The sequence below is a fragment of the Haliotis rubra genome, unplaced genomic scaffold (assembly GCF_003918875.1).
Source record: "Haliotis rubra isolate DU_JTF1 unplaced genomic scaffold, ASM391887v1 Scf276, whole genome shotgun sequence".
NCBI classification, from domain to species: Eukaryota; Metazoa; Mollusca; class Gastropoda; order Lepetellida; family Haliotidae; genus Haliotis; species Haliotis rubra.
The window spans coordinates 573248-597217 of record NW_025766847.1 but is presented as its reverse complement, the minus strand read 5'-3'; the positions used below and the strand labels follow the sequence as shown (position 1 = coordinate 597217).

The following is a 23970-nucleotide window of genomic DNA, read 5'->3' as shown; positions in this document are numbered from 1 at the left end:
TTTTTCAGATTTAATGCTGCACACAGCAATTTTCCAGCTATATAATGACAGTCTGTAAATAATCAAGTCATGACCAAACAATTCAGTGATTGACATCATAATTATCAGTCAACAACTGGGATACAATGACATGCATCAACCAAGTGGGCGGGCCTGACCACCCCATCCCGTTAGTGATAAAATGGTTTCTATCAGTATTGGTTTGTATAACAAGGGGGTAAGCGCAGTGGTTGGAACAGTGAAACAAATGCAACCCTATTCATTCTTGGTGTTTCATTTAATGTGCATACCCCCTTGATATACAAACCAATAATTGAGATTTGAATATGAGATCGTTTCTAAAACAACTTTTGTCCTAAGTTGAATAAAATTCTTTGATTTAAACGTTCAACTGGCAAGGTAAATATGTAATTTTTGAAGTAAAATTGATATTTTTATACTTATCCTGACTCATGATCTTTTGCTTATCTCCCTTTCCTTTTCGAATGGTAGTGGAACACTTGAATCCCTTGAAGTTCCCGAAGCGGACGTAAAAATACACTCACCCACGAGTTACCTCCCTTTGCCCTTTTCCCGCGCAAACAGTCATGTGACCAGCCTTACTTGTCACTCTATCCTGATTTTCTGCCCATGCACTTGGATCTTCTGTGAAATCCAAAGTGGCTTCAGCAGGGAGGTTGGGATTGCTTCTCGTCATGAGTCAGGATAAGTATAAAAATATCAATTTTACTTGAAAAATTACATATTTTTTTCTTATCCTGACTCATGATCTTTTGCTTATAGAATCTGACGGATTAGTGGTGGGTCAAGCCACTTCATGGATTCATCAGCTGTCCTTAGATACGTATTACAGGTTACGAGTAGATCTGCGTAACGCTAGCATTACTGCCTTGGCTGCCCTGGCGGAGTATCCTCTTTTCCTCAAACATGTTTTGATACGGTCCACACGTGTAGCTGGAACGCTGTCGGGTTCCCGTGGACTTGCTTTGTGTGCTGATGTATGAGTAGGTTCGGCCAATCTGGTAGCTTGATTGATGGACTTCCGAGATCTTCTATAGGTCTAGAAACCATACTCTCGCTGGCCAGTATGGTGCGACCAAAGTCAGTTGTAGCGCCTGTGTCTGTTTGATCTTCAACAGTACTTCCGGAAGTAATATCGGGGATGGAAACGCGCAAGCGTTTAGTCCTTCCCAAGATTTGCTCAGTGCATCTGTTGCCCAGGCTTCAGGATCTGGAACTGGTGAGACAAATGTCTGTAGTCAAAGGACTGTTTGTGGGGCAAAAGGGAGGTAACTCGTGGGTGAGTGTATTTTTACGTCCACTTTAGGAACTTCAAGGGATTCAAGTGTTCCACTACCATTCGAAAAGGAAAGGGAGATAAGCAATAGATCATGAGTCAGGATAAGAAAAAATTTATGAGGTTTCACAATCTTAATTTCACTTTAGTTGATTTACTTTTTTGTTTATAGTGAAATTCATCGGTACGTTTTCACTGCAAACAGTCTATAGTGATTATACATTAGTCCATATTTTCAATGTTCATTATATTTCATAATAAAAAGTGCAGAAGAAAATGACACTGTATTAGACATGTTTGTCAGCTGGTAACTTTAGAGCATGTAAGCTAGACACAACCCTTCTTCCAAAATTATCACACTCCTATATGTTGATAAGCACAAACAACCTAAGTGAAGCAGTAAGATTACCAGTTCTATTAGAATTGAGAAGAGAAAACAAAACAAATCAGATCAAATTTTAATTTATTTTGAATAGTTACATTTGGTCAACTGAATAACACTGAGGCCATCCGAAATGAAGAACTGATGTCCAACATGGCTGCTACAAGTATATCCTCTCTCAACACACATGGGGCTAGGGCCGTTAGAAGTTAATGGTACTTGGTGTGGCGGTGATTTGCTGAAACAAAGGACATTTTTAAAACTGACATAATGGATTATTTTAAGGAGCTTCAAAACCGGAAAAGGACCAGTATTCCATTTTTTGCTGGGTGGCCTTGAGAGAATGAGACAAGGTTAACCAATCTTGGATAGGTTCTTGGAAAAAGTAAAGATGTGTTTCAGTTCCTGAAATTTCTGGTTAAAACTGTTAACAATACAAACCTTTTGGACAGTCAAAAAGATATATGGGATAAACTTTTGACAGTGCTTCAAAACCTTTCATCACATATTTGTAGTTATGCAAGAACATGGATAACGATTGTTCTTTTGTTCTTGACACTGTTAACAGCCTAAACCAAAACAAAAAAAATACTCCCACTGCTAATCATGAGTTCATATTAATATGAATGGAATGTTTGATCAAAGTGGAAGACACTCACTGTGGGCTCTGTACTGTAGAAAGTAGTAGAAAACAGACAATCCAACACACACTTGCACCAATGGGGCCACAGAACCCCTCTTGACAAGCAAGTACTTCTCAGCCCAGCGCCAGTTGGCTAATCAACAAAAATGGAAAAACTGTATAAACTTACATGTAATAAATATGACCAAATGCCTCATATGATAAAAACTCCTAATCTGGCTAGCTATTCTCGAAACAATCTACGATCAAAGTCAAGAATTCTCAGGACTGCGTTTCGAGAATAAGGGCCCTGGGGAGACACCCTTCTCAGACCATTATTTAATGAAAAATAATGTCCTATAATTAAATGTAATTTTTCAAGTAAAATTAATATTTTTATACTTATCCTGACTCATGATCTTTTGCTTACCGGGTATCTCCCTTTTCCTTGCGAATGGTAGTTTGAATCCCTTGAAGTTCCCGAAGCGGACGTATAAATACATTCACCCACGAGTTACCTCCCTTTTGCCCTTTTCCCACGCACACAGTCATGTGACCAGCCTTACTTGTCACTCTATCCTGATTTTCTGCCCATGCACTTGGATCTTCTGTGAAATCCAAAGTGGCTTCAGCAGGGAGGTTGGGATTGCTTCTCGTCATGAGTCAGGATAAGTAAAAAAATATCAATTTTACTTGAAAAATTACATATTTTTTCTTATCCTGACTCATGATCTTTTCCTTATAGAATCTGACGGATTGGTGGTGGGTCAAGGCACTTCGTGGATTCATCAGCTGTCCTTAGACACATCATGAATACCCCCATGGGAACTGCGAAACGGCATTTCCGAGATCCTATTCTTCCAACTTCCGTTATAACTCAGGGGGACCACTTTCTTGTCTTACTTCCATCTCAGACAAGTTGAATCATCTTGATTCATGTGGCTACAGATAAACTAGTATCTTCTTATTACTAGATATCTTACAACAACCCATAGATTATGATAAGATCTTTATCATAAAGAGTTGCGACCCCTTCACGTACAGGTAAGATCTTTACCCGTACAGGATCTTTAATCACTCATGCTAGCCTGTCCTAGACTGTGCGCATGGACTTTCAAACATATACTTTTCCTTTGTAAAAGTTATCAACAAGTCAACGTGATAAAGGGTGAGATTTTCCAACTCAGCGCCTTTGAGGAACCGTTAGTTGCTGTGCTGCAACGAGAGGCCCAAATTGGTAAATGCCTGAGACGTCTTCAGTGGCCATGTCTCGGAGGTAGTGGTTGGCAAACACCGTATCTGACTTCCAAAAGCAGCCCTTCATAATTGCTGATAGAGCAATTTCTGTGCAGAGCCAATGTTGACGCCAGTGCTCATGTGGGTTGGAAGCTCCAGGAGGTTCTAGTCCTGCTGCTTTATAGGCTCTCAATATGACGGCTCTCATCCAGAATGATATCGTCATTCTTGAGACTTCTGCTGAGTGAGTTTAGTTTTACGCCGCACTCAGCAATATTCCGGCTATATGGCGGGACTTCTGCTGATGTCTCTGTGGATAATGGGATGAACCGGCGCTTGAATTTTCATCTCCTTGTCTTAAGTCTTTTGAAGATATATCCTCAGGGCTCTGACCGGACACAAGGATAGGTCCTCTATATCCTCTGGTCTGAGGATTGTAGATAGCGCTGGTACGTGGAACTGTCTATCTGGCTGACCAGGTAGTTAGTTCTTGGCAATGAAGTCCCATCCAAGTTAGATGAACTGCAGCATCCCGTTGGCAATCCAGCACATGTATCTCTGATATTCGAGCTGCGTGCTAGCATAAGCAGAACATCTTCTGTGTTAGCAAGTCCTGGTCTAGTATGAGATCCCAGGCGGAGCTCTGAACTTCTTTTGCTGGTCCTCCAGCATGTTGCCTGTTTTCATGGTAATCACTGTACTAATGGCGGCGAGGTATGTAGATAATGGAACCTCGAGGTTCGACCAAAGTCCAGAGTATCTCTGATATTCGAGCTGCCGTGGCTAATCTCTAGGAAGGTAGTCTGGTCTAGAGGTTAAATAACAGCACTTGTAAGATGATGCATTCAGATCCCAGGCGGAGCTCTTTCTTTTGCTGGTCCTCCAGTTTAAAAGATCTCAGCAGAGCAAGTAATTCTGGTACTTTCGTCAACTTGATGCCTGTTTTCATGGTAATCACTGTACTAATGGCAGCGAGGTATGTAGATAATGTCGAACCTTCCAGATGTCTAGTCTGTCTAAGATGACACAGGTATTCCGCCACTTGAAGATGAGTAGCCTTTCCGCCTTGCATAAGTCTCAAACTTCAACCACTTGTCATCATACAGGTTACGAGTAGATCTGTGTAATGCCAGCGTTACTGCCTTGGCTGCCCTGGCGGAATATCCTCTTTTCCTCAAACATGTTTTGATACGGTCCACAACGGGAAGCTGGAACAGTGTTGGGTTCCCGTGGACTGGTGCGCGGATGTATGAGTAGCTTCGGTCAATCTGGTAACGTGATTGTTGGACTTCCGAGATCTTCTATTAGGTCTAGGAACCATACTCTCGCTGGCCAGTATGGCGCGACCAAAGTCAGTTGTAGCGCCTGCGTCTGTTTGATCTTCAACAGTACTTTCGGAAGTAATATCAGTGGTGGAAACGCATAAGCGTTTAGTCCTGCCCATGATATTTTCAGTGCATCTGTTGCCCAGGCTTGAGGATCTGGAACTGGTGAGACAAACGTCTGTAGTTGTTTGTTGAACCTCGTGGCAAAGAGGTCTATGCATGGGGATCCTATTTCCCTTATGACGAGCCGAAATGCTTCTGGATGGAGCATCCATTCCGTAGGTGACGGGTGCAATAGTCGGGAGAGAGCGTCTGCAAGCACGTTCTTGGCTCCGGGTATGTGTCACGCCTTTATCCAGATATTTGCCTCCTCCGTGATGTCAAACAACTGGAATGCGAGCTGTAGTAGGCTTGGTGATTTTGTAGATCCTTGCCGATTTATGGAGAATGTCACTGTAGAGTTGTCCGTGTGGACCATCAGCATTCTGTTGATCAGCGAGCTCAACCATAGTTGTAAGGCGTTGATCACAGCTTTCATCTCCAGCAGATTGATGTGAAGATGCTGTTCTGTTTTGGACCACTTCCTTGATGCAACTTGATTGTTGAGATGTGCACCCCAACCTTGTATCAATGCGTCTACGTAGAGATGTGTGTCGAAGGCCGGCTCTTGTAAATAGGTCCCTCCTCAGATGTTCGACCTGTGGGTCCACCAAAGTAGGTACCTCTTCAGATTGTCTGGCAGTAAGATAGGGTCGACGCTGTCCAGATGTTTTGTCAGGAACCGTTGCAGCGGCCATAGTTGTAACCTTCCTGTGCGAGTCAAGTCCTGCGCTGAGGTAAGTAGATCGAGTAGACATTGCCATGTTCGTAGTGTTAACGGAGAGATGACTGCTTGTTGAATCATGGCTTGTATCTTGACCCAACGATCTTCTGGGACCACAATTCGATTCTGTGTTGTGATCATTCTTATTCCCAGCCATTGAAGATCTTGTTTGATTCTAACTCCAACTTCATCAGGTTCACAAGCCATCATAGTTGTGTGAGCAATTTAATTGTGAAGTTCAACTGCTCTCTGAGTTGATTAGCACTTTGAAGGACCTGTATGCCGTCGTCCAGATAACCGGCACTGCGTAGACCTCGATGCTGCAGATAGGTGCCGATAGGCTTGGTTATTCGTATGAATAATCATAGAGCCGACGATATTCCAAACGGTAGGGCGTTCCATTGGAAGCGCTAACCTCTGATTGCAGTGATGATACATCATTCTTCCTCTTATATACGCAGGTGATCTGTGTTGATCAGCATACATCGAAGCGTTGTCTATTTATAGCAAGGCTGGCTCCAGTGTAGCATCACAGGGGACAGGTACTCATACCGACTTTTATCAGCGACAACTTCCAAAATAAACATTGTTTATCCTGCTGTCAAGGCTAGACATCTATTAGATTCCCATGATGATAACAGTAGTTGTATACTGTTTCGAAGGCTGCCGATTGGGTATTTCCCCGTACCACGGGTTTGTTTACAAGTCAGTAAACATGCCCGAGCCTGCTGTCAGTGGGAGGCGTTGTCTGACGTGGACCAATCAGCTTCCAAGCATGACGTCACCGGTGTTGTAGCAAGTTGGCCTCAATAAAATCTGATGCAATTAGTTGCTTGAGTAAAAGCGCGCGTAATTCTACGTCGCTCATATAAACCTCTTGACTAAGGGTTGCTCCAAGTGTAAAATCTTGTTCAGTGATATAAATCATGTATTCCCATTGTGGATAATATAAGCCAGCATGACGAAGGTGGCTGTCGAGACGTATGTCTGTATGGATCTTGAAGAAATACCGATGTTGAATCTAGTTGGTAGGATATAAAATTCTAATCCCCACGCTGAGTGACGAGTGTTAATAATATCTGTAAGTCCGTTCAAGGATACTTGCGCGGGAAAGGGCAGAAGGGAGGTAACTCGTGGGTGAGTGTATTTTTACGTCCGCGTCGGGAACTTCAAGGGATTCAAGCGTTCTACTACCATTCGCAAGGAAAAGGGAGATAAGCAAAAGATCATGAGTCAGGATAAGAAAAAATAATTATTGTTATCAAAAATTAAGTTCAGTTAAAGAACTACAGAAAGATTCTGGCTTGATTCTCTCATCAAGCACTATAAATAATTGGGGAAAAAATATCCAAAAACTATCACGTAATAGTAACATTATTCCAAATTCACTAGGATAAGAGCTTTTCATAAAGTAACGATATGTAGACTTAAATATGTACTAAAATTCTTGATCACCTGAGGACACAAATCTCCATGAGGAGTTGTTATACTATATTCACCACAACTAGGTCCCCATGCTTAACAGGTTCACAAACTTTAAACCTTCTTATTTTGACCTGTTAAGCATGTCATTTAATGTATTCTGGAGATCAGGAAGTGATAATATAGAACTGAATTTTCATATCAGCAAGAATTTTATGACTGCCATTCTATTTACTGGTGTAGCTATCTGTATAATCCATTACCCTCGCGTCATGGGTTTCTATCTGTATAATCCATTACCCTCGCGTCATGGGTTTCCGTGGTATTAAGAAATTTATGTCTATGAATATGATCGCTCTTATTGCCCAGTCATATAAACATAACACAGTGTAAGACGACATACCTTTGTATCATTTAATGTCAATAAAACACATTTGTCATTCTGAAGTTCATAGTTGTCCGTATCAGACGACAGGCGGCCATTGTGCACAAAATCTGGTGACGTCATATGTTTCCGTGGTATTTCCTACAGATCAAATTACAAGCGCACAGTACATGTCACAATCTCACACGTTGTCAACAGCCAATCCGGGGGTGTCAATGAAGGTTTACAGTAAGAACGAAGTTGATAAATTGTAATACAGTAAACGATTTTGTAGAATTAACGCAATAGTCACATTTCTTCAGCATAAATTTCCAGTTAATAAAATATGTAGAGTTGATCAACGTGAAATGAAAAGTGAAAAAACAACTTAAGAGATGATCCTATCGGGATTTCATAGTTTAAGAAATAGAGCTGGGATTCCCCCCTTAGATCACGTGATTGTTTTTATTGATGACATCAGCTAGCAGACAAGCGATGTTGGGAAAACTTTGAAGCTGAATAAGTTTATAGAAAATGTTTGTAAAGATCACACAAAAAGTGCATTACGTGCTAGATAATAAAGTTGCATTAGTTTTTAATAGTAGATGACTGTATGTACACAAATTGATGAAAGTCTGAACATTTTTTGCTCAGAGCGGTGCCGATCGACTGATGAACGTAAACAATCGATAGGTGGCACGATTTGGTGAGTGGCTCGAGAGAAATTATGTCATTAGAAAATACCACGGAAACGTAAGTACCACGGAATCATATGACGGCATGGTATTCATTATAGCAGTTAGCTCAAAAACTTTTCAACCAGACTTTCCATAACTTTGACTTCAGGCCGCCAACAATCCTTATTCCACAGTGTGTATACCAACCTCGGCTTATGGCAGCAAACATTCCTTGTGGACTGAAGCTGCGACGGGAGATCCATGATCCTACCTCTCCAAGCTTCACATCTCCAAGTGGTATATCCTCTGTAAGCATGTGACAAAGGGGTTTGATTATCCCATGAAGAAATTTGAAAGATATTCTGTTTGCCCATAACATCATAATGGAATCACCAAATTTCATTTGAACGTTTTGATCCTAACAGAATGTACATGACATAGTTGAAGGGATGAGAAAGACTATGACTTTGTCAAAAGACTATCTCAAATTTTAGAATAAATGAATATTCTGGTACATCATTGTCAACAATAATGCAGTCGTCAGTACATGTATATAACCAAGTCTGGTCAAAATGCATATCAACAACATAATCAACAATCCACACCGTCAGGGTATCACAACACACATTCACTGTGTATACTTGAAGCACTTAATTTTTCATTTTACTTGTAGTTGCATCAAACAATTGGATCAGGTTACTTAATAATCTACTCTGTCCTCTGTATTTTTTAGAAGCTACAAATTTTGGAAAGGGTTCATACAGGTGAAACTGAAAGTGACAGTTTAAAACTATGCTTACAATGTATCCATGTCCAATTTGGTAAGTCAAGGCACTCTGGGCTATAAGGTAGTTTTTCTACATGCTTTTACCCTCAAATTACATGTGAATCTTGTGTGGCAAAAACAGTTCCTGTGCTGTGGAAACTAAGATTTGTCACAATGCCCATTTAAAGCAAAGCGATTAATGATACGTCATCTGCATGTTAATCTGAAATTTCATCTTTATTGCTGTCCATTTTACACATAAACATTACCAACATTGCAGGAAACTGTTTTCTAGGCCTGTCATTGATAGGAAACTGAAAGCTCTATACAACAAATTAGCACAGTAATGTCACAAGAGAGTATTACTCACAACATTTCAAACTACATGAAAGACTCCTTGGCATCATGAATGTTAGGGTCGTGAAAACCGTAATGTTACATCAACAATATTTCACATCATGAACAACTAATGACTAGAATTTGTTGTTTTTTACCACAGTGAGCATATTTCATACATAAATGAAAACATCAGCAACTGTGAGTTCAGGATACCCTTGTGCCTGGATAAACAATCAGCCAAGACACACACAGCCTTATCATGCAATCCTCAACACGTGTTCACGTTAATTAGATATTTCAGTATTTCTGGGCAATTTTCACCATGTATGAAAATGGTAGCAGGAACTTTTCTACAGTTTTTGCTACTGTCCTATAAGAGCAAAAATGGATACTATTCTGTGTACATTGCTTATCTCTACATTTACCACTGGATTACATGTTTTTGAAAACTCACCATACAAGGATCTATTGCGTCTTCCTGAACATTATGATAAGCGATTTTAATTTGCAATCAACTAACACAAAATCAAATGTGACATCCGGCAGAATCAAACCAACCAACAACTGCAATTGGAACAACAGACCAACTTAGATGTCACACATCATTCATAATTTCCATAACCGATGACTAAAAATAAAAACAGTTGTTTAAGAAACTGTCATCATTTATTTGCAATGCGTTTTCTGCAATAAAACAACAGACCAACTCTAGAAAAAAATGTTACTAAAAATAAAAAGTTGTTTAAGAAACTGTCATTGGCAAAGTTTGTTAAAGGGCACTAAAGGAACAGCGAAAAGCGAGATGCACGTGCGTTAACGGGTTCTCAACAAACTTTTGAGCAGGCGAGATGACACGTACCCCAGCAGCACAGGCAGTGCGCTGTATGTACTTAGTAATTGCATACTTGGGTCACCCCCCTGTCATTTTCAGCCTTGAAAAAATCATAGACTTTGTAAATTATAGACTTTCATTTCTCAATCTCACATTGTCAATCAGCAGTAATCACATGTGTCTGACGTCACTAATGCACGTGCACCTCGCTTTTCGCGCTGTTCCTTTAGTTGCCACTGCGCCCTTGTAACAAACTTGGAAAACGCACAAATAAATGACAGTTTCTTAAACAACTTTTTTATTTTTGTGACAAAAAATATGCAATTTTTTTCTAGAGTTGGTCAGTTGTTTTTATTGCAGTCCGCGTTGGTTTGATTCTTTTATGTCTATTTGTGTTTGTGTTAGATTGCAATTCATCGGTATCATTTTGTCTCAAACGGACTGTACCGCCTCCGTGGTGTAGTGTTAAATTCATGCTTCACTGCGGCATGGTATCTCAGTGGGCTAGCACTATAAAACCAGCTTCAGTCTGGGCTAGTACAAGCAGCCGTACATACACACGCATGCACGTCGTCATATGAGCGAAATATTCTCAAGCACGACACAATTTCACCTCACCTCAGGCGACATGTCATTCAAAGTAAATGAGTCGTTGTCACATAAATATTGGGGTTCAGTTATATTTTATAAACTCATGTGTGCTCAGAAATTATACGTTAATACATAACTAATTTATACGAGATAATCAGCTGGTAATCTCAAATAGTTTCATCTATGCAGCAACTAACTAGTACGTTGGATGGCACAAAACAAGACGACCGGCATGACCTTGCATGTGCTGCACCGAATTTCATCAAGAGTCTCAAGAAGATCATATTTAAGGGCAATACAGAGTGCACAAACAATGAAAAATGGATCAAACATACTTTTCCCGTAGAAACGACCAGGTACGTAAGGCCCATGTACTCTTGGATTGTACTCAGGTGGATACTCGCCAGCCCCCATCTTGGTTGTGTATGAGTGTAAGGATACAATACCGGTGCGTTAACCATGAAAATAGTTCACGGGGCGCATTTGATCAGTGCCCAGGGTACATACGAATTACTCCAGGCACTTTCAAATGTGCCCCTTTATGAAACGTATTGGAGCACACACACACATGAAAACACACTGCGTTAGGAATATTGCTTTCAATAAAACCAAATGACCTCAACTGGGTAAGAGTTCCGCGTAACCCCCGCTTGAAATGTATTCTATCCATTAGGATCATTTCGAGGTTTTATAGTTTGGTTTAGGGTTAGTGTAGTCTCTCGTACAGACCCTGAAGCAAATATATCCAAGAAAGCCCACACAAGTCTAGAAAATGTGGCAAGTCTAGATTTCCTCTGAAAATGAAGAAGGTCTCAGGGCTCCTTTTCATTATATTTTATATTTTTTTACTATGAACTTTTTTCAGTAAAATATGTTCATTTCAGAGACTAGTTGTTAGTCTAAGGTTAGTGTTAAGGGGGTGTTTTTCATAAAAGAACATCTGTTCTCAGGCATAGAATGATACAAAACGGAGGTTACGGGCGGAAATCTTTTCCTAAAATCTCCTAAACCCAAATACCTCACTAGCTAATGACGTCGAAACATCATCGTTCATTAGATAATCGCTGAATAAATGTGTTTTCGAGGTACAGACAATATCTGCGCATTAAGATATGAGAACACCTCTATAGAAATGGGGAAAGGGGCGCATGTGGGTTCTTAGCCAACAGATCTGGCTTAGTTTTATACCACTTCGAGTTGAAAAATTTACTTTCAATAATAGAAAACAAACATAAAACAAAGTTATACTAAGGGCCTGTTCGATTATTGCGAAACTGGTTTTGGTTTCCGAAACTGGTTTCTCTTGTTATAAACGAGCGACCAGTTTCGGATACATGGTTTCAAAGTGAAACTAGTTTCTAGTTTTATAAACGAGTGGATGGTTTCACCATCCGGTTTCAAAATGGATACAAAAAAATGTCTCAGCTACTATATATGTGGAAGGAATTGGATGACAGCATTGCCGAAGGTAATATTGTTTGTCATTTCATCAGGGAATGAACAAATAATAAAGAGATGAGATGCTTTTGGAGGTAAATATTTGCGTATATGTAATTATACTGTAACAAGCAATTATAAAATAGTCATGTTCAATAGACTGGGGTTTTAAATATTTTTTTCCTAGTTTTCAGTTGATTTTTAGCATTGTTTTGGTTACAGAAACTGCTGCTCTATTTTGCCACCAAGATCAGCTGAACTTCGTTTCCGCCATGTTTGTTGTGAGGGAACGCGAAACCGAAACTGCGAAACCTGCCTCGGAGATGGTTTCGAAGTTTCAGAACCCAGTTTTAGGTTTCGAGATAATCGAGTGCACATGCATGGTTTTCCAGAAACCAAAACCGGTTTAGCATAATCGAATAGGCCCTTAGATGAGTTGTTGGCGTCAGTTGTTGATGTCACGTTTCTAGAAACGTTAGGATGAGTAGCATATCTACAGAAATGTAATGTTGTATCATATGTAGGCCTATATGTTCACTCAGAGATCTTAATGAGACTAACATTTGGTTGGATATTTCTGCGACTGGGATCCTTTTGGAATTTTCAAATGTATTTACTTTTCGATATGCAAACATTGTTCATAATAAAGCCAAAATTCTTTTGAGACAACCGCAGATATGGCTCAGGATAAAACAGGAGGTTTCAACGTTTGGTTTGGATACACAACCTGATGGTTGCCCAGTCAGCACTCAACTCACCCCTGTAACTGTGTTGGGTGTGATGCATGGGATCGCATAGGGCATTTGGTACCCATGTACCATTTCATATGCATTTTAAAAATTGATAAGTAACAAACTCTTTGAACGGCATTTAGAAATGACACCCGATTTAAAGGAGTAATGATATACGCCAAAACGTCGTGTTCCTCAAATAAAGAAGTTGACATCCTTACATTCTCACCTTCCATGATACGTAACAGTATAGATAACCTACTTTGGGGGCGACAACTTCTTTATTCTATTGTGATGCGACGAATTCAAACACCTTTTGAGCGGAGTCCCATCCGGGATTCGAACACACTCCCTCATTATTGAGAGGCACCATATCGCTAGCAGCGATCTCACCACTGAGCCACCGAGACTTCCACAACTGGTAGTCTAAATTACGTAGCCTACTTTGTGTACCCGTCTGACAAGCGTAAATTGGCACATCACCCATGGCAAAATGCTATGAAAAGTGATGAAATGTTCTTGATAAATGTTATATTTTGGGGATAACACATTCTTATAATAAAGTACAGTTCCTAGTACCTTTGGGGTTGGGTAACATCCTGGATTCCAACCCACATTATCGATGACCTTTAAAAAGTGGTCAAATGTAACGTAAACAATTTTTGGAATGTTATACAAGTACGTGATCGAGACTACCAATTGTCAGAAAAACAGAACATCTACCAGACACCTCAGACAGCATTTATCCTAATATCATGTTTTTTTAAATTTACTATTTTGAATGCAACTATCAGAACTAGTCAGTGTCAGATGATGGGCGTTTCCATATCAAGTGAGTGTGGTATAAGGGTTAATCGTCGAATCTGTTTGACATCTGATGCACCATGGTGCCATTTCGACCGTAAGTGCGGAATGGAAAGGGACGCAACTCTGTCAGTCCTAAGGAGGCTTCAATAAAATGCGCCCCATGTTCACCATTATTTTCGTTTTTACATTTATTTTCTTTTTATATCAGTGTAGTGGAACTAGGACTGAAAAACCGCATAAAGATATCCGAACAATAAAGCAAGTATAAAATTTACCTACGGTAGAATACCGGTTTATGTTATTAAGCGGAATATTTTCCGAACATGGTTGTCGTGATGTGTCTACTTCCGGAATGTAACTTTTCCATGGAAGTTGTTATAGACCTTTTCTTGAACAACTATTGCGTCGTTTTTTGAATGGCTGTCTCGTTATATTTGATATGGAATGAATGCAAAGGAGCCGTTATGGGATGGACGTAACCGAAGAGCAGTTTTGTGAATTTCTGCAACGAGATCTACGCATTGTTTCAGCTGGAATCTCGTCATTACTGCCTAATTCATTTGGATGTTTTTGTTTTAGAGACAACTTACATTCTTGAGACGAATCTGTTAGTTTGCACACAATGCATGTCACAGACCTACCAGATGTTGTACTTGTGAAGGTACTTTCATACCTTGAATGGGAAGATAAACTTACTGTAACAAACGCCATTCCTTCTTTTGAGAATCACCTTAGAACCTCTGCTTCATGGCCCTTTTTTAAGTTTTCACCTAGTGCTGTCACCAAGTCTGATTACATTACAGCTGCAGAAAACTGTGTGAAAGAATATGGTATTTTCTTCAGAACTTTTCGTTCTGTGACTTCCATGGAGACTGACTCTGTTACAAATGAACATGCAAATATGTTTAAACTTGTTAGTGAAAATTGTCGCCATCTGCGTGGTTTTCACATGGAACAAGGTAGTGATGGCTTTTGTCATGGACAACATTCAACTTCAAACCGGGACATGGAAGAAGCGCTGACCATACTAACTACATGTAAGGATTTGAAGAATGTGAGTCTGTTTCTTCCATGTGAGACTGAGATTCAGCCCAAACCCTTCTTGTTGCTACAGCTGATTAATCTGGGTGTGACAAGCTTTGTCACAGCCTTAGATTTGTCCAGTATCAGTTGGACAATGAGTGAAAGACAAATGTCATGTTTGCTTAATTTTCCTAACCTGAGAGAACTAAGTTTACAGAAATGCAATGTTGACGCAACCCTTGTTCTTGGTTTAGCCAAGCAGAGTTTGGTCCAACTAAACATTTTCCAAGAAAAAGAAATTTTTGATCTTGATATCTGTCAGCCTAATGATAATGATTGGGAAAGGATTCTAAAACTGAAACCCGACATGAAAGTGAACATCACATTTGATGGCATCATCCTTGTGAAAACCATGTTTCCATCCCGAATCCCACTCAAACAGCTATCACTGAATGATATATCCAACAGTCTAACAAAGGGAATGATGGACCATTTCACAAACAATTACTGGAACACACTGGAAGTTTTCAAGTACACAAATCTCCTACATGAAAAGACTCAGACTTCAGATACAAGACTTCCGTTTGCTTTGGTAAGCTTTGCTAAAAAGTGTTTAAAGCTCCAAAGTATACATTTTGATGTGCCCCTGTCTAGCACAACAGTATTATTATTAGCGCATGCAAGGAAGTTCAAAGAACTGCGAGTGATAAAAGACGATGTATCTTATGAATTTGATTGGAAAAGTGCGGAGGGCACAATGACACCTGACTTTGTACAGTGGCTTAAAGAAAGTGGGCAGAATGAAGCCCAGCTTGAAAAGGCTGTGTCATCACTTCTGGGTTTTAAGTGGAAGTTATGGAACCTGCCTCTCACCTTTGCTGACAAATCATTCTGAGATTGTCTTCATGCTGAATTGCCACTTGTGACAATATAATGATAATTACCCATTAAAATATTTTCAGAACATCAGAGATGTTATTCTTTCATTGACTGTTTAGAATCAGGACAGAATTATTTTCTCATGTGTTACATGGGTTTAATGTGACAGGTTTTATGTAGTTTATTGAGTTAAACACTATTTTGCAATACCTTCTTCCTTTGATGTATCTTCCTGATATTGTTTGATGGTGCCAGGCTTAATTCAGATAATGTGTCAAAGAGAGGGGCGGATGGTAGTCAAGGGGTTAAAGCATTCGATTCCTCACATGGGTACAATGTGTGAAGCCCATTTCTGGTGTCCCCTGCTGTGATAGTGCTGGAATATTGCTACAAGTGGCATAAAACCCCAACTCACTCACTCACTCAAAGGAGGATTGGTCAGATATGGATATTAACTAGTAATAATGGATTTTATGAGCAATTGTAGTTTGTTTGTTTTTTGTACCCTGATTTGGCACAACCACTGACAGCATTACTGCTTTCTATTGAAGCATGACAAAATCTGTCAAGTTCAGTGATAAATTAAACTGATTCAAGCCTTAGTGCATGCTGCACGTGATTCACACCGTTTTTCAAGTGGTACGAATGTTTTCAAATGTTTTGGGGGTTGTTTGAACCTTCTGTCTAGATTGTCTGAGTAATGCCAGTTGGACTGTATAAAGTTACTGAAGCTAACTAGTTCCTAGTGTTTGTTTACCAATTCTTGTGAAAAAAAGCTCACAATTACTTGCTTAAATAAATAAATTAATAAATTTGTGATAAATACCACCTTGGTAGGTGAGCAAAAATATAAGTAGGCATTCATGGATTTCTGGTCTGTCATACAATTTAACAAATTTGAATCGTCATATGACTTATCCCACCAGTTACCCATTTTCTACTGGGTGTTGGTGGAATTGGGTTTAACATCGTGCTTGAGAATATTTCGCTCATATGACGACGTGCATGTGGCTGCTTGTACTAGCCCAGACTGAAGCTGGTTTTATAGTGCTAGCCCACTGTGATACCATGCCGCAGTGAAGCATGAATACCCCACTCAGACACATTATACTGACTCCGAGCCGACCAGTCCTTGATGTACCCATTAATGCTGAGCTCCAGGCAGGGACCAACAAGTACCATATTTTAACGTCTTTGGTGTGACGCAGTCGGGGATCTAACCCGCGACCTTCCGCACTCCGGGCGGACACTCCAACCACTACACCACGGAGGTGGTCTTCTGCTGGGTGAACAGAGGCAGGTTTGAACAAACTACACACAGGACCATACACCACCACAATTTTTTGCATATTTCAAACAAATATGGAGTTAATCTAGAGCCTTGTATTAACAAAACTTCTAGTAATTAATATTAGTTGGTGAGACAGTAGTATATACAATGATTGTCCGAGATCAAGTCCAACAAAAGCCTCTGTAAAGCTTTATTTCACAAATAAAGCTTTTGTCAGGCCCTTAGATCTCGCCCCCATTGTATAGACTATATTTGAATCCCAGTTAACTTCCCGGGCCCACGTGACACAATAGTGTCGCTATGACCGTGTACTAGCACTTTCCTGATCATGTGACACTATGTCGTGTTGATCTCGAGGAAACAGTTTAATGTGAATCGCCTATGATCTCTTTGGTGTTCGTAATAAAGGCTTGCTGGGCTTTTCGTACCCCCTGTTCTATGTCCTTTTTTTTCTCGTCTTCGCTGATAGCAGACTTATGAGACTTGGACCGGATTTCTTGTTTCATCTTACGGTACTTATCGAGTTCAGAGAGGATTGAACGAAATTCCTCCTCTGAGCTCTTTCTGTCAGTGAGTGCCGTGGAAATATGCTCACTTGCGTGTTCAGCTTTGCTTCGGCTAGAACCCTGATCTCGTGTTTCAACGCTTTACGGTGCAGTCTGCGGGATACAAGCTTTAACACCAAACCCTGCCACCCCTACCACCCCAGCTGTTATTTCAATGCCTAGCACTATAGGTGCGGCCACGATGGTGGCTAACAACCCAACACCTGCCGCACCTAGTCCCATGCTGGTTGTCGTAAGGGCAGTATCAGCTCCATCCACGATATTGAAAGCTCTATGGTACTTCTTATATAGTGCCTTCCGCGTGTCGCGGTCTTGTTCTAGTTGGCGTTTTACATCACATAAGTGCCTCAAACGGAACCCGTCTACGGTTTCCAGGGTCTTCGCGACTTCCTCTACGACTGGGTACAGGCCCATACTGCGCATATAATATATTCTAAAAAATATCTTTAAAATGTGCGTAATTTACTTTTTACACAGTGTATTTGAAGCTTACAAGTCTTACACCCTCGTACAGGGAAATAGGGGAGAGGTAAATAGGTAACTTTGCGTCCACACGAACATCATCGAGGCTTACTGAGGGGACTATAGAACCCGTTGAGGGGTCCGGTTGTATGACGATACGGCAACGTTCACCCAGGGCTAGGTCGCTATAGTGTATTATCACCCCGGGTAAAAGTTGCCGTTCTACAGGATCACTCCCCCAAAAGGAGACTTCTATGGCGAGTGTGGAGCCTGGTTTCACCTTCATAAGGTCCAATTGGGAATTGGGGACGTCAAACCTTAACTCGTCCTCCAAGCCTGAAGCAACTAACATGTTACCCGTGTGATACGGGTTTAGTTGAGTACTTATACTATACTTCGGAACGAAAGCCCCGAACAAGATACCGTTGTTCCTAATTTCGGAGACATACCTATCTTTGTCAAACGAGATATAAAGTTCGGTGAGGGTCATGTTGAGCAACCATTTGGGTTCTATAAAGCGGTCTGGCAGACGCCGCCGCACGTACATGTCGTTTCTTAAGTGCAGGACGTACGAGGCGTCTTTTTCGCCGGGCAGATCGAATCCCTCCGTGTCTCCGAGATCGTTAAATGTGGCGTTGGGCCGATGCCGATTGGACATTGCTATAATACTATTACGAGATAGTTTCCAATTGTTTTTCTGATAATTTCTCAGGGGTGCACTTCACCCCCATGAAGTGTATGTTGTCGGGTAGGAAGATCTTGGTGAGTGATATCGTGTCTTCCACGGTCACAGTGACCCCCTGCAGACTGGTGTGGGAGTCGACACCCACCCGCACGTACACAGTGCAAACCTGATACTGGTGCCGTTTCACCCACCGGAGTTTGTTCCCCTTCACGATTTCGACTTCATCCGGCGATGGTACCCCTAGGTATACTTTGATGACCAGCGTGGAGTTCACCGGTAGGCTCGCCAGGATGTTGACCACGCCAGCGAATTCAGACACCAACTGCAATGCCCCCGTCTTGCACTCCCGGTTTACTCGATAGCATGTGGGCTGTAGCACTCGAGACTGGGCTGATGATTACGCTACGTCTCTGCGCCGGGACGTAAGCCACGAGCAGGGATCGGTTGTTCACGACTTTGTTTAGGTAGTTGTCTTTGTTCTCCGTGAACACGTAGTGCTCAACTGGCCGAGATGAATGCACAGCTCTCGGTACGGTACTAGGTAGGGTAACTTCGTGCCTGTGACGGTAGTTGTGGGTTTTATCTCGTCCGGCGACATCCCGAGTGTCCTCGCCAATGGTCGGCCGAGCCTCAAGGGGTTTATTCCGTTGTTGATTAACGCCACTGTGCCGTTTGAGTCGTTCATCTTGAGTTCGGCTCCCAAGGGTTTGAAGACCTCGTCGCTTAGCGAGCACACGCTGTCGTAGCCGTCAGTTATCTGGTTGCGGGCGCCACTGACGAACAGCTTGTTGTTGTTGACGTTGATGTTAGTCCATCGCGGTAGGTAGGTGATATCGCAGAGTGCGACTTCGAGTTGGCCCGACGTGTTACCGATTGCGTGTTTCAACTGAATGGACTCGCCGCTCGTTATTCCTAGAAGTGTTACGTACATGTTAGAGTATATATACTCATTATATAATACTTTAAAAATGTACAAGCCAGGAGAATCCTCCACAGGAGTGTTTTACCCTCCGGGAGTGTTTTACCCTAAACTGGATATAGATTTCCTGCGCATTTACCAGAAGATCGTGGTATAGGCTGATGGGTTGTATTTCTGGCACCTCAGTTTATAGATGTATGTGCAAGGTATAGGTTTTCGGTGACTAACGTTAAGGTAGTCCACGCTTGGTTCAACAACCCGATGCAGTTCTGGCAGAATCAACTCAACTTCGCTGTGTGGTGCGCTACAACGGGGTGTGGCTTGGCATTAACCGACACTTGGTGGGGGCCTCTGAGTCAGTCTGTGTTCAAGTTTCACGTGTACTACCAGGTCAGGCGCATCCTCAAAGAGATCAGCTCCAGATCCCACAGGACAAAGCATGGGACGAGTAAACAACCAGTAAAAAAGTGGTGGGTTACAACAATGATAGAGCCACGGGTGTTGGGGTGTGGAGTACCCCCACTCAGGGGTCGATATGATGAAGCCCAATGCAGTCAGAATGCTGGCGATAGTAATCCCTTGCTCTCGGAAGAGGATTCGGATCCTGTTGGCCAACGTGGTGTCTTCATTTAGGATTCGATCGATGGTTCCCGCACGCAACTGATCTGGGATCGAAGGTGTTCACGGTTCGAGGAAGCGGATTCCAACCGAAGCCCGCCTCTCATCTTGCAAGTTGCTCAATAGTTCCTCGATACGGCGCTTCATATCCTCGTCGTCCGTTTCGGTGAGTTTTCTTTTCTCGAGATCGCGATGTGCGCGTTGGTTTCGTTCAGTTTCCCCATGTTGTTCACGAGTTCTCCGCGTACACGTTTCAAGGCTTCCTCTAGGCCGTACAGTTCCCTCAGGGGAAATTCGAGACCCAGCAAAGGCTTGTTCCAGTACACGCTCGACAGTTTTTCGACGCTGTCCGACGTTTCTTTAGCACGTTGGGGTATATCACCTTCACCGCTGAGTTCGGCCCTGGCTGCTTGCAGATCTTGGACGACCTTCGGGGGAAGCTTAGGCCGTGCGCCCCCGTAATCTATGAAGCCTAGTTCCTCACGGATCAGTTGACTCCCACCAGGGCGACTGGTGAGTGTTGACAAAGCATACGGTCCTTTCCCGTCTTTTTTCATGATATCGGCCCCCGGGTGAGCCTTCAATCGCAGCGTGCCCTTCTTATCGATGGTAGACTTGGCATAGTCTCGCACTCAACGGCTTGATGTTGTCTCTCTTTCAACTGCGCCGTAATAAATCGCCGACGGGCCGGCTGTACAAGTTCAGCGCTTAAGGGGTTGTTCGTGAATGTGGTGTCATCGTAATCCACATCAGCACCCATATCATCCATCGGGATGTCCTCATAGCCGCCTTCAGCCATTATTTATATTAAACTTTTATATTTTATCTATATAACAATGTATGGTAGGAAACTAGATCCTTTCCGAAGATCAAGAGAGCCTCTAGGCGTCAGAGCCGTGCGCCAGTCGGTGACCATCACCAACAATCCCAGCAAGATAGACCAGAACCAAACGCTGCTGGTTGGATTCCCCAACCTGGGTGAGAATGACCTCATCGTACCAGGCACGGTTCGACTAACGTTCAACCTCACGTTGACCTCCGCCAACAACAAACGTGAGCTAGTGCGGAACGTAGGTCGAGCCATCATCAGGAAAACCACCATCAAGATCAGTGGTAACGAGGTGTTGAGCATTGACGACAGCGACGTGTTTCACTGCTACTGGGACCTCTGGAAAAGCGAGGGAAAACGCGTCAATGACATGTACCAAGGTATCAGCAAACCAACTCGGATGCGCGTGGGGTACGGCTTCACGCAAGACCAGCTAGACAAGATCTCAGAGGGTGAAAAGGCCATCGCCCACGCGTATCGGGAACAGGTTCTGCGTGCCGCTCGACTTCGAGTTGCTCACTGGACACACGCCGTTTTACCAGGCCGCTCTGGGGGATAGGCTTGAATACGAGCTCACGTTTAACAACTACAGCAAAGTCGTGCGTACGATAGGGTCCTGCGGCATAGAGCGGTCGTGCGGGATAAGAGCGACACGCTGTGGAAAATCAACATAAACATGCCGGCGCGATCGATGAAAGGTATCCTGATCGTCCCCGTGGAGGATTACGAGCCTTTCCGAAGGGACAGCGAGAAGTTTTTCAACCCCGAGATTGAAAAGGTGGAAGTGACCATCGAGGGTCATGGTTGGACATGCGATCCACGGACGACGATAAATTGCACGGCGGCGGTCGGCGCATTGACAACGATAGCAAGGGGTTAACAATCCAGATTCCCAAGAAGGCTCAACCCGCGGGCAAGTTGAAATTATATCTGTACGTGATTATGGACGTGCAACTTAATATAGAGAATGGGAGATTCGTGCAAGCCATCCATTGATTTGCCTGGCGGCGAGCCATCTACTGATGGCCGCCGGCCATCTATTGATCTACCCCGCTACCCGCACTGCACCATAGTGTGCGGGCAGACAGGTTGTGGGAAGACCGTTTTTGTGTTGGATATGCTGGAGGGGTACTACCGGGATGCGTCTGCAGGACTGGTTGAAGGCTTATCACAACAAATTCAAGGGGGAGTCGACGCTGTTCATACTGGACGACTGCAGCTCTAATCGAGAGATAACAAAAAAGAGAGACATGCTATCGTACCTGGCCTTCTCCGGCCGGCACACAAAGCACAGCGTCTGGGTGCTAACGCAGAAGTTCAAAGACCTCAGGGAGCAGACGCGATGGGTGGCCTTATTCCACTGCAAGGACAGGGATTCGTTAAGAGGAGTGTTTGAGAGAGAATGATGTGATAAGCAAACTAGAACGAGAACGGGTGAAGAAACAGCTCGCTGAAACTAAGCATGCTAAGCTCGTGCTCAAGACCGACCAACCCGTGACCTATAGGGTGTTTTAGCTTAGCGATGTTAAGTAAATGCTAAGCAATGCTAAGCAAAGCTAAGCAATGCTAAGCAATTATGGTTTGTGAAGTGCTCATCGTGTGTAATTTAACCTTCATCTCGATGTGTTTCGCCTGCATCGGTTATTATATCATTAGAGTAAAGAATCGCTTGGTATATTATAGGATGGAGTGCGATGACCTGCTCGAACAACTGTTGGTCCCGCAGGATCAGAGTGATGACAAGCGAGAGAAACTAATGGCGCTGGCTGTCGGGGGCAAGGCCAAACAATACTTTGGGGACTATACCCCTGATAAAATCCAGAAACTGTCCACCGATGAGGTCGATAAGCTGTACGCGAGATACGAGTCCCGGCTCGTGGGTTGAGATGACGAAGACTATAGGCTCGACAATGACGCAGATCTACACCGGTTTGGTATCGTATGCCCTCCCCATTCCCCCGGACGCCGGCTTTACCTGTGGGAGGACCTCGAGAAGGAACCCTTTATCCAACCCGCTTTGAGCGCCGTCAGCTGCCTGCTTTACCACAAATACGGCATGTTCTTAGCCCCGGTGACAGCGGCGATCATCACGGCGAAGCATTGTCAATTTAAGGAGGGGAAAAATAATAGTAATAGTATACACGATGGATGGTGCTCAGACAACCCCACCGGAGAATACTCCCCAGGAGGGAGCCCCTCCCCAGGAGAATCCACCCCGGGAGGGTTTCCCTCCCCCTACAGTCACCAGGAAGAAGAACCCTAAGAGAGTCGCCGCCGGTAGAAAAAACAAGGGATCCTACCGGAAAATATTTTGAAGTAAATGTAACTATATATAGGATGGCTACGATCGCCATGATGGTTGGTGGGGCGTTAGTAAACGCCCTGGCATTTTCCGGGAGTAATTTCCTCTTCTCGAAACTACGGGTGTCGAACGCGGCAAACGTACACAGTGGCTCGATAACGCTAACGAACAAATCCAGCGTGAGAACCATGCCGTTAAAACAATCCATAATGTTGGAGCAGCATCGAGAGAATAATACAAACATCTCGAACCACTCCCTCCTAAGCCCACACTCGCTCAGTACTACACACCATCCCCGGGGCAAAAGGACCGGGAATTGATCTTTATCGCGCTGGGTCTAGCAGCGACTGCATTGGTTGTAAAACAATTAGACTAAGTACTCATATAAGTATACCAAAGATGAGACCTGCCCCGTACCGATGTCAGTACATACTTAGGGGGAAGACCGAGACCTGCGGTAGGAAATGTAGGATGGAGGGGTACTGCTGTTTTCATAGAAAATGTTTTGTGAACTACACGTGTTCCGTGTGCGGTACTGGAGTGAAATGTCACTACTGTTTATGTAAAGCCCACGGGGCAAACGTAGTGAGGCACCAGCTTATCTACGAGAAGAAAAAAGACTACATAAACGAATGTAGACGCCTCCTTAGCATGGAGGTGTAATTTTTTAATGATTACCCAATTAGAGCCTGTGTACCCCTAGGTATAATAATGCCTGCGTTCATACGAATTCCACCCCCGGCTT

At 42.8% G+C, this 23970-nt stretch overlaps 2 protein-coding genes across 2 annotated transcripts; one reads left to right on the top strand and one right to left on the bottom strand.

The window, feature by feature from the left end:
• Nucleotides 1-1743: 1743 nt before the first annotated feature.
• LOC124280912 (putative ATP synthase subunit f, mitochondrial) lies at nucleotides 1744-11164 on the bottom strand. The gene is made up of 4 exons (XM_046716900.1): nucleotides 11012-11164; nucleotides 8356-8454; nucleotides 2339-2455; nucleotides 1744-1917 (listed from the first exon to the last, which is right to left on the bottom strand). Exons 1-4 carry the CDS (start codon nucleotides 11088-11090, stop codon nucleotides 1889-1891), a joined length of 324 nt encoding a protein of 107 aa, XP_046572856.1. The 5' UTR covers nucleotides 11091-11164; the 3' UTR covers nucleotides 1744-1888.
• Nucleotides 11165-13984: 2820 nt separating this feature from the next.
• LOC124280911 lies at nucleotides 13985-15643 on the top strand. Its single transcript, XM_046716899.1, has one exon. The coding sequence runs from the start codon at nucleotides 14274-14276 to the stop codon at nucleotides 15567-15569; it is 1296 nt and encodes a 431-aa protein (XP_046572855.1). The 5' UTR covers nucleotides 13985-14273; the 3' UTR covers nucleotides 15570-15643.
• Nucleotides 15644-23970: the final 8327 nt, after the last annotated feature.